Genomic DNA, 16971 nt, shown 5'->3' on the forward strand with positions numbered 1-16971 from the left:
GTGCATCCATTAGAGGCTGAAACCCAACATGGAGCAGGCCCTTCACTGCGGGTCACAAAGCTCTCCTGAGCCTGGAAGGTTCCCTCTGCCTGCTCCATATCACTGCTAACCATCACTCAAGGCCCTCTCCTCCCCAGACCTTTTTCCAGGGGGGGAGCAGAAATCCCTGGCTGTGGCCTCCCAGCAGCTCCACCTGGTTCAAAAGGCACCTGACTGCACACCTTGAAGGAAGGAGCCTTGAAACACCATCCTCTCCACTGCATTTCTTCCCACATAATCACTGTAATTCCTGCTTGAAGCTGCTGATTAGGAGCAGCTCCTCTAATGAAATGCCAGATGTATTGGTGTGGATTTAACAGGTTTCTGCCCTCCTGTATTCCAAATGAAAAAACCCAACCAAATCCAACCAAAACCAAAGGACACTTAATGAACACCAGTTTCCCAGTGACTTGGATGTTGTCATTGCATTGCCAGCAGTGCTGCAAAGATGGACAGCCACTACCACTTTCTTTTCCTTGATGTTTCACCAGGAAAACTCTTATTCTAGCAGGTAATTCTCTTAATTCTAGCAGGTAACAACACTTCCAAGGTGAAAAACCCCTCAGAGGAACAAGAGACGTGGGACTATGGAACCAGCAGGGTCTTTTCTGCCAGCCCAGAGAAGCCCTGGTCCCTGCCTGCCTCTGGTGTCTGCGTCAGACTAGTCAGTCTTTTAAGGCAAACAGAGGGAGAAACTGCAGATTCAATGGAAGGCAAAGCTAAAAAAGGAAAATGCTGTCTATGAATGCAGACTAAAGGTGACAGTGATTCAGCACATTTCAGCTGATTGCTCATTTAGTATCCTGACTTCTGATTAACTTGTCAGAATGTAGAAAGGTTGATGCTACAGAAATCAGAGCTCGTGTCTTCCCTCCAGGAAAAAATAAAAGATAATACTGAAAGCGATGAAATAAAATGTTCCCTGGCTGCAGCACAGCATTTGCTCTGCTTACAGCTGGGTTTGTACCTTAGCTGCTTGATCCACAGTCAGTAAACACAAAGGAGGGAGGAGGAATGAGGCACAAGAGCAGGAGGACACTGTTAGATGGGCTAAAACAAGGAGAAAGAAAAAACCAGAAAACAAGACCCTGCTGCACTGTGAGAAATTGCCCCAGGGAGTGTCTGCTGCTGTCCCAGCCAGTAGAGAGAGAGCTCTTCATTTTCTGTCCTCCAGAGCATCTCACAGGCTACAGAGTGGGAACACAGAGTACTGAACGGGCCATCCCACTGCTGTCCATGGGAATGATCCTGAGGGATCTGAAAGACCCTGCACTCAGAATGAGGAGCCACAGAGATGCAGGTTCGGCTGGAACGTGTGGAAAATATGCATCACCTCATTCCTCCCAGTCCTTGCATTCATCTGAAGAAGGTATTGCAGCTCCTCCAGCCCCATGGAGAGAGCTGGAGGGAACAGCACCCTGTCTGGAGCTGTGTGTGGGAAGGGAAGCAGTGAGGGACACAGCAGGCACAGCACTGCAGCTGCTGGAGCACCTCAGATCCCTCCTCCTCCAAACACAGCAGCTCTCATGACCTGCCTTCCCCTGGGTTTGCACAGCAGCTCCTCACAGCTGCCAACAGCCTGGAAAGGCTTGGGGTGCCCGGCCCACACTGGCACCAGGCAGGTGATCCCAATTCACTGCCCATTCCAATGTAACCTGGCCAATTCTGGGAGAAGCACAGCTTCCAGAAGAGTCTTTCCTTATTCCTTCAGGCAAGGAGTCCTTTAGTATTATTGTAAGGAGCTCAGCTACATACAGTAGCTGCAGACACCAAGATTTTGGAGGATCAGACATCCTGCTTCTCCTTTGGGGCTGAAGGAGAAGGACAAGCCTCAAAGCAGTTAGAGGATTAGACTGGAAAAACTGTTCCACCTTTCCTTTAAAAAAAAAATAAAAAAATCCTTTTTTCTCCCCAAGCTGACTACAACTACCTGCTGCTTGGGAAAGCTGATTGTTCAGGAGGGGGGAGAGCTCAGGCCAAGTTTCTGCACTGGCTTGACTTCAGCTCTACTCCTATAGCTGTGGGGCCTCGCCAAGGGCAGCACAGATCCTGTACATGTGGTTTGGAGCTGTGCCACAGGAACTGCTGCCTCCGACATCCCAACGGCACCAAAACCTCTGACAACACACACATCAAACAGTTTTTCTTCTTCAAAATGAGAGACACGCTGCTGTGTGTAACTTGGGCACTGACAAATGCTCTGGAGCAGCAGGCTGGGAGCACAGGGACGCCTCCCGGCTGGGATCCCACGTGCTCCGGCAGCAGGGCATTCCCGAACAGAGGAAGCCACTTGGCAGGGCTGCAGAGCTCTCACACAGGGTCCCCACTGCTGCCGGGTGGGGAACAATGTGCAATCAAGGCAATTATTCCTCTTTATGAGGGCATTTAGCACATTGCACGGCGCCTCATCAGCTCCTCGGTTCCAGCCCAGCAGCAGTGGCTGCGCTGAACAAAAATCATCTTAATTGCAGCCCCTCTGTGGGCAGAAATCTGCTCTCATGTGGAGGCACGTGCTGGGGTACAGGGCCTGGGCTCACTGCTTAAAATTGTGCAAACACACCCCAGGGCATCACAGCTGAGGCTGCCAGGACCTTTGGAGACTGCCTATTCCAATGCCACTCACGGGGCAGCTGGAGCAGAGCCTGGCCCTGTCCTCTCCACATCCCATGTCAGGTATTTGTACACACAGTGAGACATCCCAAGTCCTCTTCCTCTCTAGCAGAAGCCCTGGCACAGGGTGCCCAGAAAAGCTGTGGCTGCCCCATCCCTGAAGTGCTCAAGGCCAGGTTGGATGGGGCTTGGAGTAACCTGGGCTAGTGGAAGGTGTCCCTGGCCATCAGATGCTCTAGTCCCTTGGTCATCTCTGAGCCTCCCTGCTGGACTCTGGAGCGCAGGACCGAACCCAGCATTCCACATGGAGCCTGGGGCATCCAGCTTGTTTAGATGCATGTCCAGATTGTTTAGATGTTTCCTATCCCAATTCTCCTACACCAAGGGGGATTCTTCCTTGCTCCACACCTCACCACTGGTCTTGGGCACATAGGGCTGCTGAAGGTCAGCCTTACCTGTAAATAGCAGGATGTAGGTGGCACTGAGTACCCTGACCTTCTCCCTGTCCTTCGTCACCAGGGTCTCTGCCCATTTCCAGCAGATCCATGCTCTCCCCCTGCTCTGAACACAACCTAGAAACCCTTCTCATTGCCCTTCCTGTCCCTCAGCAGATTAAACTCCAGCTGAGGCTTTCCTGACATCATCCCCATGTGTCCAACTCTAGACATGTGAACAGACTCATGAAAACCCAGGAGAACCTGTTCACTGGAAAGAAGCATATACTCAAGGGCTGCTTTATTTTCCTACATGACTTTGTTTTTTCTTTCCTTCCCCTCTCAAAAGCAGATCAGTAGCTTTACAGCAGGAGACCTGCTTGTTATAAGCACATACTTTAAAAAAAAAACCCCACAAGTGCTGGTCCCATTACCTAATTATAGACACTGAAAAGACCAGTGAGCCCTGGATAACTGAACTTCCTCGTATCAGTCCAGCAAGGTATAAATACTTTTTTGGGGATTAACTTCAAAGCCAAAGAAAACAGTTGGTCACGTGACCCATTTAAAAAGGCACAGGATTAGGGAGAGAAATGGGACCTGAGCACACCTGCCCAGGCACCAGGCGGTACCTGCAGATCCCGGTTGTGGTTTTCACAGAGCAGCTGCAGGAACCGCAGGATGGGCTGCATGATGGAGATGACAGCACTCATCTCCAGGTCATCCTTGCTCTTGTCTGCTGCAGCCTGGGCCCCCTCCCCAGCCGAGTAGTGCTCCTCGGGGTCGGCCTCCCTGCGGTACGTGTTGTACGCCTTGCGCGTGGCCGCAGACGCCTCCAGCAGCTGATCCCGGACCTCCTCCGTGATCTGGGTCATGGGCTCCCTCACTACAACACACAAGAGCAGACCTTCCTTATGGAAACTGAATCAAGGGGACCACAGCATCTCTGCACACGTTCCCACTACAGCTTCACAGGCAGGCCAGCTCTTCACCAGCAGCCCTTTGGTGAGTACGTTTAGTGCGCTGTGAGGGTCTCGTGTCACACTCTGTACCTGGTATGCCAACCACAGAAATGTTATAAACTGGGTATTAATTGGTTAGGGCACACACAGTCTAGCTCTACTAGGAGTTACAATAAGAGGACCTGCTTTAGAAGAAAATTAGGATTTCTCCAGGTATTGTCAGAGAAGGCACTGACCACAACCCACAGTCCAGGGTTGTTACTAGGGATCAGATTTGGGCAGCTTGTCACGAGAGACAAGGCAGCAGAGTCTCATCTCAAACATTTTCATCGTTTCAATAGCACAACCTCCCAAATGGATGAAGAGGGGACGAAGCTCTTGAAATCCCAAGCCAGGGCACCACTGATCTCTGAACTTTGCTCTGTGGGATCAGAGATCAGAGTATTATTGCATCAGCTGAAACGAGTTCAAAACACACCTCACTCCCTTGTCACTTCAGAAAGGGAACGACTGGGGATTACCTCTTTTCCTGTTGGGTACATCTCTGTCTGAGTCTTCATCTTTCTTTTTGTTTCCTAAGTCACTGGTGTTGACTGTGACAGTTGCCTTGATTTCTTGCTGTGCCACTTTCATGCGATCATAAAAAACCTTAAAGAACTTCTCGGATTTCTTGTCTTCCGTCAGCCGGCAGAAGAAGGAATGCTACGAGAGAAAAGGAACAGGATCTGCAGCTGAATCCAGATTATCCCACCTTTCAGCACTGACTGGCATCCTGGAGGAACTGGAGGTTAATTAGTTGTCAGTAAACTGAAACCCAGAGCAATGGAAACTCGTACTTTATTGTTAAGGAAGCCCCAGTGTCTCAGCTTTGTTAACTCCCTTATTAACAACTTCAAATACATTATTAAAGAGAAGTGAGGGCAATAAATCACACCAGCCCTGACACATTTGGGCAGCACACCTCTCTCAACAAGGAACTAAGGTAAGTACCATGAATGAAGGTAAGGAAGGTGGAATTTCCTAGAATTTGATTCTCAGTTCAGAAATAAAAGGGTATGAGCAAAATACAGAGGAAAAAGAACTGTCTTGCCTTCCCACCCTCGAATCCAAGGGACTGTGAGTCATAACACGCCACAGCCAATGTTAATCACAGTCCAAAAATGTACAAACAGGGCGATGGCGTGAGGGACATCTCGTGCTGAGCTTCCACTGCCCTGCCTGCAGCAGGCTCCTTAAAACTCCTTTTAATTCCCACTCTAATATATCATAAGTGACAGAAAAACTCCAAGCACTGACTACTTTTAAGAAGGTTTATTACTCTTCTCCTTCCCATATGTGCACAGAGACAGAAAGTTCTTCCTAAAATCGAGGGGAATACAAATCATGTACAGGTCAAGCAGGAGCCAACACAGTGAGTGATCAGACAACTCTTGATGAAACCAATATGGTGTTACATAAATCAGGACCAGAGCTTAGACACGACTGAAGGATGAACTTGTAAGTGGGTCACCTTATGCAGAGCATTATGAAATTAGTTAGCATTCTGCAGCGGCTCGCCATCCAACAGCTTTACACGATGAATAGGAATGAAGCCTGATTTATTGAGAAAACAAATTAAAATGGGAATGGCAGTATCTCCTGCCTGCTCTGCTCCGAGCAGAGCACACGAGGCCGGGGCTGCCTTTGATCACTCCCCAGCAGCTGCACGGGAACACACCGAGTGACTTTGAACGCTCCGAGCTGTGTCTTTGATTACAGGCAGAGGAGGGGTGGGCTATTTAAAGAACTTGGTCAATACCCACAACACCCCTCCCACCACTGTGACATCTTCCCCCTGCCCACAACAGCTCAGGTGAACTCCTGGTTGTTCTCACTTCTAGTGATTATCAGAGGAGGGAAAGGAGCAGAACCCAGCACAGGCCTCCCACATCCACTAAAACCAGTCACACCAGTACCCCCCTCCTGACACCCATTCAAAGAGCCCAGTAAAACAGAGCTCCCAGAGACCTGCAGGACTTGCCCTTTGCCCAAACAGTGCTGGGCCTGTGACGTGCCAGAAGATGATCTGGGTGCCCGATCCATTTAATAGCATAACTATAGTTATAGTTATAGTATAACTATTCTCTAATCCAAGACTTCATATCAGAAATTTTAATGTTTTCTCATCATGTTTGCTCATGGTTTTAAACTAAAAAAAAGGTCAAACTAGATTAGATATACTGAAGGAATTCTTCCCTCTGAGGGTGGGGAGGCCCTAGCACAGGTTGCCCAGAGAAGCTGTGGTTGCCCCTGGATCCCTGGAAGTGTCCAAGGCCAGGTTGGACAGGGCTTGGAGCAACCTGGGCTGGTGGAAGGTGTCCCTGGTGGAACTGGATGAACTTTAAGATCCCTTCCAACCCAAACCAATCTGGGATTCTGTGATCCTATAAAATACACCCAAATAAAAAACATCCTTGGCCTGAATAAGTTCACTTATCCATATTTTTTATTTTTCATTCTAAACTAGTTTTTAGACCTGACCAGACCCAATGAACAGAAGATTGTCAAATTACAATCAGAACTAAGAGATGCATTAACTGGTTTCCCTGTGCTGCTGACCAGTAACCAAACCCCCAGATAACTGCCAAGCCTAAACTAAGTCTGTTACTTGGTGGCTACAAGGACAGACAGAGGAAGACTTTGCACCTAAGGTGCATCTTAGAAATTTTACTCTACCAGTATTAAACATACTACTACTTTACAGACAGACCAGCATAGACCATGGGCTCTGGAAAGGGCAATCACTAAAACATCCCGTTATTTGCTCATCAGGCAGTGCTGAGGGTCACCTGCTGTCACCTGGCTGCACATCCCCACAGCCCAGACAGGAGGAGTTACCCTGTGATGAAGCTATGGTGAAGGAAAAGCTTTTTTTAATGAACTACACTAAGGAAATACCTTGTATGAGAGTAATTATTGCTGACAGACTCAATTTTTGTCATCCTTTCAAGCTTCTTAACTGACTTTTCACTGCGCTTCAGAGAAAAAACCCAAATGAAAGGAGCATTTCCAGTAAAGCTTTTAGTGCATGCTGTGCATACACTCAAGGGGTGTCACAAAATGATTGTTTCAGTTTAGGTCAGGATGCCTAACACCTTCACACATATGAATCAACCACATGCCAGCTATCAAAGATACTGTATTTTAAGAGGTGTGATCTCACAAGTTGTGCTTGAGCAGGTAACGGGTGGTGATAATTATGACAGAAATCCTAAAATTTTATTTACAGATATAGCCTCAAAGCAAAAAGTGGAAAAGTCTCCCTTTTTAAAATGGAAATGGAGTGGCCATTTTAGAGCACCGTCTGCTGGGGTCCTGCTTGCACACAGACACCCTGCAACCACAGCAAGGCTGCTGAAAGAGCAAGTGTGGAGGAACAGCAACCTCCACACTCGTACGGGTGTTTGAAGAACAGAGCTCCCAACGTGCCCCTGACATCAGCCATCCCTGAGCAGTCAGTCACCACCAGGCTGGGGCTTGGGATCTCCTAAAAACCTACTGCAGGGCAGGGAATTGTGATCCCTAACATCCACATGGGGCTGTGTCTGGCTGGCCCAGTACAAGGTACCAGAGGAGAAGCTGCCTGAAAGGTAAGTGGAGATAAAAGCTCCATCTCATACCTGAGACACTGGCAGCAAAAGCTGGACACAGATTTGTGACAAGGGTCTGGGGGGACAGGACAAGGGGGAATAGCTTCCCACTGCCAGAGGGCAGGGATAGATGGGGTATTGAGAGGGAATTCTTCCCTGTGAGGGTGGGGAGGCCCTGGCACAGGTTGCCCAGAGAAGCTGTGCCTGCCCCTGGATCCCTGGAAGTGTCCAAGGCCAGGTTGGATGGGGCTTGGAGTAACCTGGGCTAGTGGAAGATGTCCCTGCCCATGGTAGTTGGGTGGAAATAGGTCCCTCCCAACCCAAACCAATCTGGGATTCCTGGAGTGCTAAAATCATGTAATATGAAACCACTTTACTTCAACCTTGTTTTGTTAATGACTGTGACAAGTCACTTCCATTGAACAAGTGCCATGACACAGCAGCCCATGAGGTCTTCCCCAGGAACTCCAGGTTCAGCAGACAGCTTTACAAGTCCACACACCTCAACAAAACACAACAGATCTCTAGTGCACATCAACCAGCCAAGTGAACTGCTCGGAGGTGACAATATCTGAGATAATGTGATGGTCACTAATTACACAGCCACCAAACTAAACTGAAAACCACCTGCATGTGACACGCACAAGGGTCTAACAGGACAGCTGGGCTCACCATGGGCAAGGACATCACCACAGAGCTCTCCATCACCTTCAAAGATGGAGCAACCACCACCTGCACAAACTCACTCATTGTTTCAAGGGGATGGAAGAAGAACCAGCACAGCATCATGTCTGCAAAGCCAGTCACACCATTCCTCCTCCTGACATCAAAAGTGATCTAAAATAAACTGAAGGCCAAGTTTAAATTGCAGCACATTGACCAGCCACAGCCTGGCCCACCCTGGAGCACCAGCAGCCCCTCACTCTCCCTCATCAACTCAGCCAAAGCTGTGCTTAAGTCATGTGTTTTTTTGAGAAAAGCATCTGGTCTTTCTTTAGAAGGCAAAGATGATGAACTATGTCTGACTATAGGCTATTCCAGTGGTAAATAACTGTTAGAAACATGTGATTAGGCTCCTTTTTATGTCACTAGCTTCCAGTCATTGGTATTTTTTTGTGTCTCTTCTGTAGTTATTCCCAGGAATTCGGTCTCCGATCCCCTTCTAACTATTTACATACTCTGTGAAGTGTTTACCTAATGTTTCTTGCTAAACTGAAAACACTATTTTTGCTTGCTGGCTTTTCATTTCAGCTTTAATATCATTTTCTGTGGTGGTTATTTTTTGGCATGTTCTTAAATATTGCAGATCATTAACAAGCTGGATTGCAGAAGCACATTTAAAAAAAAATAAATCAGCAAAGAACTGGCACGTTTCCTAGCATTAGCATTTCATTCCAAGACCTTTGACATATGTAATATACATAATTTCCAGTGATGAGTGAAAGAGAAGCTCAGCTCACTCCCCAGCGGTTCAGGGGAGGGGGATTACAGAGGCAGGATAACCAAGGGCAGGGACAAATGCTCCTTAGTGTGATTCCTGTACTAGCAATTGGTAAAAAAATGGATTTTAACCAGCAGAACTGGTATCTGTCCTCAGGAGAACAAAGCCATAAACCCCAGCAGCCCGGTACCTTTGTGTAAGGTGCACAGAGTACAGACTCAGGTGACCAATCCACTATAAATATAACTAATCCACAATAAATTCAATGATGAGTGAGTTTGTGCCCAGTGTAGGATTATTAAATGGGAAAAAAACCAGGAACCAGCTAAGGCAGCTTATTTCCAGCTCTTGCCTTTGAAAGCCTGGCCCAGTTTGGCCTGTGTGCTGTGTCACCTTTACTGGGAACACCTTTCCCTGTGCTGTAACCTGGGTCTGCCCCGACGTCACTACTGTTTTGCCGGCCAAGAAAAGGAACAACTGTTGGATTACTTTGTAGGAACAGCTTGACTTTCTGCCCCAGACACTAATTCCAGGCTGGCCTGTCAGAAGGATCATGTGAGAAACAGAACCCAAACCTATCAGCAAGCACTGGGTTTAAGCAGCAGCATCTGCTCAGCTGTGTTTCCTCCCCAGAAGGGGTGGCCTGACTCGAGGCGAGCCCTTGGCTGCCGATCCCACACGGAGAACACGGAGCACGGAGCGCTTTTGGGACCGCGCCCTCTCAAAGCTGTTTCACCACACCACAGCACTAAGCCCTGCCAGACCATCCTACAGATCCCCAAGAATTCCCCAGGAGAACAAATATTTGATTACCAAGGAATAAGGAAAAGCAAAGCCCCAGTGAACACCTCGCCAATTAAAGCAGACTGTTGTCATGTCCTTCCCCATCTCCCTAATGCCAGGGAACAGAAAATACCCCGTGAACTTGGCGAGCCAGGGAGATTTCAGAGAGGAAAGTCCCTCCAGAGAGAGGAGAAAGATCAGTGATCTGGCTTCAACTCAGGACATTTTATTCCAACATTAGAGAGGAATTCTTACAGGGACCTCAGCTCGCTCGGGTTATCCAGCCAGGCTGCTAGCACCAATGCAAAACTTGTGTGCTACTTCATCTCTGCAGGAAGAGTTTGCCACCCCCAGACTAGTTCTTAGAGCTGGACTACTTCAAAAAAGCCACATTTTAAGGGGAACTGCACTAACACAAGCACTGAATTAAACACAAATGCCAACCCTCTACATTCTGCCTAAACATATTGCGAGGGCTTCCACCACAGAAAATTCCAACCTAACTTTGCTTTCTCTCCCTCCTCATTTATTTGTTTAAAATATCACTAATCCCTCTCTCTTGAAATCTCTCATACATCCTGGCTCGCTGAAGATCCATCACTTTGGGTGTGAGTGATGGATATCATTAGTCTTGCATAGCTTAAGGAAATTGCAGCTGAAATACTTCACGCTGAACATACTTCACAGTTTGAAATAAATCCATAAGGAAAATCTGCCAGAACACCTCAATTGCCTGCGTTTTTTTGCAAACTGTAAAATAAACTTCGTCCCGAAAGCAGAAGGAGGACTTCCCAGTTCTGTTTTCCACAAATAAGACAAAACTCTCTCTGCCATGGGCATCCACACACCATCCAGCATGGCTCTGGAGGTTCGGGTCCACCTTATGGGGTGTGTTTTTTTGGTGGGTATGAGGGTACAAAACCTGACCTGTGGAAATGCTCATCTGTCCCCACCAGCTGTAAATGAAGCAGCAGCAGAACTACAGCAGGAAGAGCCTTTATATCCTCTATGTTCTCCTACTGCAACACTCAAACTCTTGATGCAATTTGAAGTCATTTCACAGAGGAAAGCAAGAACAAGCCTCCAGAGAGGTTCCCTCATGCCCTTCCAGAGCCAGTACAACCCCCAGGAGCACAAGGTGACATGGGATGATCCTCAGGACGTGAAGGCACACTGGGGAACCACAGGTACCAGTGTGACTGTGGGTTTGGGGTTTGTGCTCACAGATGGCCTCGGAGCGTGGGAGCCTCGGGGCCTGCCCTGCTGTCAGCAGGGAGCCTGATTTGGGTTCCTCTGCCCCCAGTGGGAACAGCTCCGCCGGGTCACTCGGCTCATCCGCGGGGCAGGAGCGCGGATCCCACTTCCCCACCAAACTGGCAAGCACTGTGTAGGTGTGAGAAACAGGGAAGTCTGCAGACTCCCCAAAAGAAAAAAAAAAGTGTAAGATCTTGTTGAGAGACAGAGGAATTAAAGAAAACCATAGCAACAAGTCAGTCCACCTACCCAAACCACCCACCCACCACCAGTTTCATTTGCTGACGCACTTCAAAAACAAGCTGGCTCCAACCCGCTCTGGAAGGTGAGCAAGCCCTGAGAGCTCATTAAATTCCCTTCTCAGCTACTCTTGTGTGCCTGCAGCTAGTGAGCAAGTGGGATATAAATAGAAGTTATATAACAGCGCTTTGTTGATTCCTGTGCTTACCAAAAAAAAAAAAAAAAAGGCAGCATGACCTTGTTTTGCTGAATAGCTTTGCCTCTGCCTGCTCAGGGAGGACTTTAATCCTGCTAGGGATCATCTTAAAAGTTTAGGTTGGACCTGGATACCACAGAGAGGAATAGGGAGAATTAGTGATTTGTGTCCCTGCTCCTTGCAGGACCAGGATCATGGCAGAATGCTGAGAGGATTGACACACAGGAGGTGGTACCAACAACCATGAACAACACAAGGGCACCAAGACTGGAGAGCAAGACACGGCTGAACCCTGAGGTAGCACCTCTCCTTTTTTTCACCTACACTGCTCAGTCACACAGATGGGCACCTCAAAATCCAAGCATAAAACCTTCCTTTGGGCAAAAAGACTGGAAGATGCTCTGCTACAGGAATCCTGATGGCCCAAATATACTTCAGAAAGCAGCATCAGCCATAGCTCAAGTGGAAAGTCCAGGTGGTACTGTTATCATCTCACCTCTTCCCCCGGTACTCAATCTCACCTTTGTATCTCCCTGCCCTCACTGACAATGAAATCACCTCTGCAGGAAGGACTCCTCACACTGCATTATTAATGGGCCTTGTTTGTTTTGAACCTGGTGGTATCTAACACCTGTGGGAGATTGAGACTTCCCTGTGCTAACTGTATTAAAATATATGTGAAGGAGATGGAGCTCCCACAGGCTTGGCATCCTGAGTCTCCTCCTGTGGAGCAGCAGAGCATCAGGGCAGAGGTTTCCTCAGCACTGACTTCATGGCTAGTGCAGGTCCTGTGCCTTGTTTGGAAGACAACTGCAGTGTCAAGGACGTCAGGATTTGCAGAAGGTTTCATTACAGAGAGGGCTCTTTCAGCAAAGGACACAGCTGATCTTTATGATGCAGGTCCTTACCAACTCTGGCTTTTTATGTCATGTTCTGAAGTAACACACTCAGAATGTCAAAATAATTATGATGTACTTTAAATTGAGCAAAACTCATTTAAATGGTGAAAGACACAGGTAATTGCTTAACACGTGCTAAAAGCTTCCTGGTTGGGCAGTAGTTTCCTAAACAGGTATCATTAAAACAATATAAAAAAGATGTCAACTGTATCATCAACTGTATCAAAGAATTCTGGTTGCTATAAATAAACAGAAAATTTAAAATTTGTTTAAAAAAAAAATTTTGTTTTATCAATGACCAAAAGTTCTCAAGTGCTATTTACAAAAGTTTAGTGACCCAAAGATATTCTTGCCTCTGAAGCCTTTACCATCACACACAATTGTCTGTGCTCGCCAATATCTGTCACTGCTGCAAATCTTCCAAGTAATAAATGTGATTTAAAAGGTCCAAGCCACAAAGGCTAAAGCACCATCGTGTCACTAAACCTACATTTCATCCCCCTAATATTTCTGTGACATTTTGCAAAGCTTTACCCCCATTTTGCAGGGCAATTGCAGCCACAGAGAAAAAGAAACAAAGTGTCTGGGCAACCAAATAGGACATTTTTGTGCTGGTATTTCAGAGCCAACACAACAGTGAGCTCAAGGACACAAACTGGTCTCAAAGTCTTTGCTCCCTCCAACCCAAGGGCTGTAGCTGACCTGTACCACTGGCTGGTACCTCCTCAGCTCACTGGGCTTCCGTGGGGCTCCTAAGTGCCAGAAACACAGACAAGGACCAGACAGCTCTGGATTCCTTTTGTGCAGCAATCCTGTAGTTACTTAATAACTATCCACCATCTCTGGACAGCCTGAGGAACAGAAAAGGAGACCACAGTTCACCATGGTGGCGTTTCCTCACTGGTGGCAATGCACGAGGAGAAACGCTGACTGAGTCCAAGTCTGAGTATGGCACAAGCCAGAGCTGGAGACAGGAGAGCTGTGTTAGTTCAGTGCAGCCTCTCCTCCCAAACCTGACTGATGAAGAGGTGGCTGCTGGGGTTTCTGTACCTTGCTTCTTCCAAGCCCCTCGTGGTACCCGTTTGATGGGCAGCACAGCCCCCAGCCCTGTCAGGCACACAAAACACTCAGCTCGTGGGTGCAGGCTGAACCAAAGAGCTCTGGAAGTTTAAGCAACCTGAAGCCACAAGGCTTTTTGCACAAAAGGAGCCTCACACACTGATGAGCTCCAAGCCACAATTCCACACTACACAGATTCACTGTTGCCATGCTGTGACAGAGACACAACTGCAGTCCACCACCACCAGCTCCTCGTGCTATCTCCAGTCAGGGTGGCCCCTGGTCTTCACCCCACACTCAGCTGCTGTGGGACAGAGAGTGCTGTGTGCACTCTCCTCTGTGCAGAAGCTGTGACTTGCTTCAGCAGCAAAAGCCACTTCTTCCCTGAAAAATAATCACCTTTTCCCTTGGGTGCTGAGTCCCATCACCTCATTCCCTGTGTCTGCAGCCCACCTTGGGAAGAACTATGGATAAGGAAAATGAAGGCACCACTGCCCTGGAAGGGGCAGACGTGCCTCGCGCCACTTTGGGGCAGTGCTTAAAAAACGCCTGCAACAAAACTAATGTCACCAACCTCATTTTACCTTCCCTGGCTGAAAATATCAACATGTGCGTGTGGGAAATTTGTCACGCAAGCTGACTTTGGAGAAGATCCCTAATTAAAGGAGCAGGGTCTCCATGGAGAGGTGTTACGTAAGGGACTCCACTTGCCATTAACTTCCACCGACCAAGGAAACCCGAAACCCCGCGGAGGTGAGGCAGAGTAACGGCACATGGAATTTTTATTTAGCAAATGAGAGACAAGTGTTACAGGACAAGTCCTCAGCAATCTCCTCTGCTGTCAGTCATTTGCCAAGGTTGCTTTAGCAGAGCAGAGCTCCCTGTGCTGCCGGGTGTGCAGGGAATGGACCGAGTTTTATCCCTTCCTGAGGAGACGCAGTTCCACAAGCAAGGCACCTGCCATGCCAGCTCGGGTACAGGGAACCCAAACCAGCACCCCAGGGATAGGTGCCTCCCTAGATGCAGGGCATGCTCCCCCTCAGAGGAGAGCATGGGGCATCCTCCCAGGGCTGCTCCGTGCAGAACCGCTGACTGCAGCGCTCCCGAGGTGGATGCTGAGGGTTATATAAATTAATAAAGGGGTTGATGTAATTTGCAGTTCAGTGAGCTGCACTGTTTGTCAGGTTAATTTGTTGGCCGGTGCTGACCCCGAGGTTCCACCTCTGCCTCTGTGTCCGTATAAATGAGGGCAGGCTTCCCACCGAGCTCCAGGGCTCCCGCTGAGCCACAAGCTCCCGGGACACAGCCACGACAATGCCACCACCAGCCCTGCTACCAAAGAACCTGACAGGGTTTTTAAGTGAATTCCAAAAACTAAAACCCAGAAAGTTTCCATCCAGAGAGGCCTAAGTGGGCAAAGACCTTCCCAGAACAGCTCATTTGCCACATTTACCCCTCTAGCAGAACACAGTGGCGTGGGATTCACTGTGCCACATACCAGCTCAGCCTCCTTCCTAAGGGAAACCAGGAGTATTTTTTTCTTGTCCTGCTTCTCCCCCACATTAATCTTCTTAACAATGCAATAAAAATCCCTCCTGCCAATTAGAATAAGGAACATCTTTAGATTTGCTTTCTTGCAAGAGTTGGCAACCACCTACTTTGCCTACCCTTAATATTGGCCCTGCCTCTACCTAATGAAACAGCAACACCTATTCCAGTTATCCCTTCCCAGCATCATGGGGATCTGTTCTCCCACTGAAGCTCATGGGAGTTACCCGGGAACTCCCATTATTAACCATATTACAATCATCATGTGCAAGTTCCTGTGTGTTGGTACAAACCCTCTGCTTCACTTCAGGCCGAATTAATTTCCCGTGTGAAAACCTGGAGTTAAGAAAATGCCATGCAGGGGTGACACATTTCTGGCCTTGCTGCCAAAAAGCCTTTTTTACATAACCTGTCCCTATCCCACCAGCTTCCTATTTTCAAAGGCCTGTAGATAGAAGTAATTGAAGTTCATTAAAAATTATTCAAACTGAGCACAGAATGAACTTGTTCAGAATACTATAAATCAAAAGCCGCTAATAATAGGGGAAAAAAAATCATGAAATGAAGATAAACTGTGTTAGACCTCAAAGAAAAGCTGGTTGGTTTGGCTAGGTCAACTTTCACAATGACAAATGGACGTGATGCAAAAAGAACACAGTTATTAGTCCAAAGACTGAAGATGACTCTTCCACTGGCAGTTACTGGAAACTGCTGAAAAACTTCAGCAAATCTACTCTGCAGGTTGCAGTCTGCCAAGCCCTACCTACCTACTCTGCAGAACTTACCAAAAGAACACAGATTAGAGAAAGATCAGGATAAAAGACACAAAGTATTGGGTTCATTTTTGTAAGTGCATCTAGTTTCCATAAGCAGACAAATGCTGCAGTGTATTTTGTAAAAATGAAATCCTACTAAGTGGGAGACCATCCCTTTGCTGCCCTCAGTAGATCTTGACTGTGCTGTAGCCAAAGGCTGCTGTCTAAAAAACATCAGCTTTGCAGACTAGCAAGTACCCACAGAGGTCTCCTGAGAGCTGGGCTGCACCAGAGCCCTCTGCACAGAGCACATCAGCCACTCTCATACGTGGAGACAGCAAAGCTGGATTACCTGAGTTCACCGTCTCAGGATACCAGTCTGACTTGGCCATCACATCATTCAGCAATTACTTGGGAGATACAGACCCAAACTGATGATTTTACTAAAGAGCAAGCCTCCACCTTTTCTTTGATTCCCAGCTGTTCTCCCAGAAGTTAAGCTTTGTGGTTGGTGTTTTTCCCATTGAAGTTCTACTCACTTGGCTCTCATGACTAAAACCCTACTGAGAGATCAGAGTGCTGAGTACAGGCTGTTCCCAACTGCCATTGCCATCATCCCCACAGGCCCTGACTGTGCCGAGGCCACTGCGAGGCACCAGGAAACACTCTCCCCACCACCAGCAGTTTAACCAATGCAGAGGGAAGCCACGGAAACATGTCTGAGCACTGATAAACCCTCCTTTTTGCCTTTTGCTGTCAAGCCCGTGGAGCGTTCCAGCACAGAATATCTGCATCCCAACCGCTCCACGGGATATTTTCAATAACATCTCATGTGTGCTTTGCATGCATGAGTAAGAGCTCCTGGGTGTGTCCAAGCCCTCAGAGCTCCCAGCATTAGCTGTAGGCACCACGAGTCATTTGGTTCCTAAAACATTTTGTACTTAAAAGCAGCCCACACTACACCAGAGCCCCCTCCCAGCCCGTCCTGCCGCACTGGAGCACGTAGACGCACCGAGTGAGTGCTGGTTGCCCAGAGCACATCCTAAAGACACCTGCCAAGCACTTATTCCTGAGTGGGAAAGCATGGAAAATAGTTCCTCTGGTTTGTGGAAGCACCACATA

General features: G+C 47.9%; 1 protein-coding gene across 13 annotated transcripts in view; it reads right to left on the bottom strand.

Annotated features, from left to right (window-relative positions):
* ITPR1 (inositol 1,4,5-trisphosphate receptor type 1) overlaps positions 1-16971 on the bottom strand; it is a 163531-nt gene that overhangs the window by 37023 nt on the left and 109537 nt on the right. For all 13 annotated transcript variants that reach the window (XM_029958405.1, XM_029958404.1, XM_029958403.1 and 10 more), the window contains 2 exons: positions 4567-4747; positions 3716-3969 (listed from right to left, as the gene is read on the bottom strand). In XM_029958405.1, coding sequence (XP_029814265.1) covers positions 3716-3969; positions 4567-4747 — 435 coding nt within the window. The remainder of the gene's footprint in view (positions 1-3715; positions 3970-4566; positions 4748-16971) is intronic.

Source organism: Manacus vitellinus, unplaced genomic scaffold (genome assembly GCF_001715985.3).
Source record: "Manacus vitellinus isolate BGI_N305 unplaced genomic scaffold, ASM171598v3 scaffold_14_pilon, whole genome shotgun sequence".
NCBI classification, from domain to species: Eukaryota; Metazoa; Chordata; class Aves; order Passeriformes; family Pipridae; genus Manacus; species Manacus vitellinus.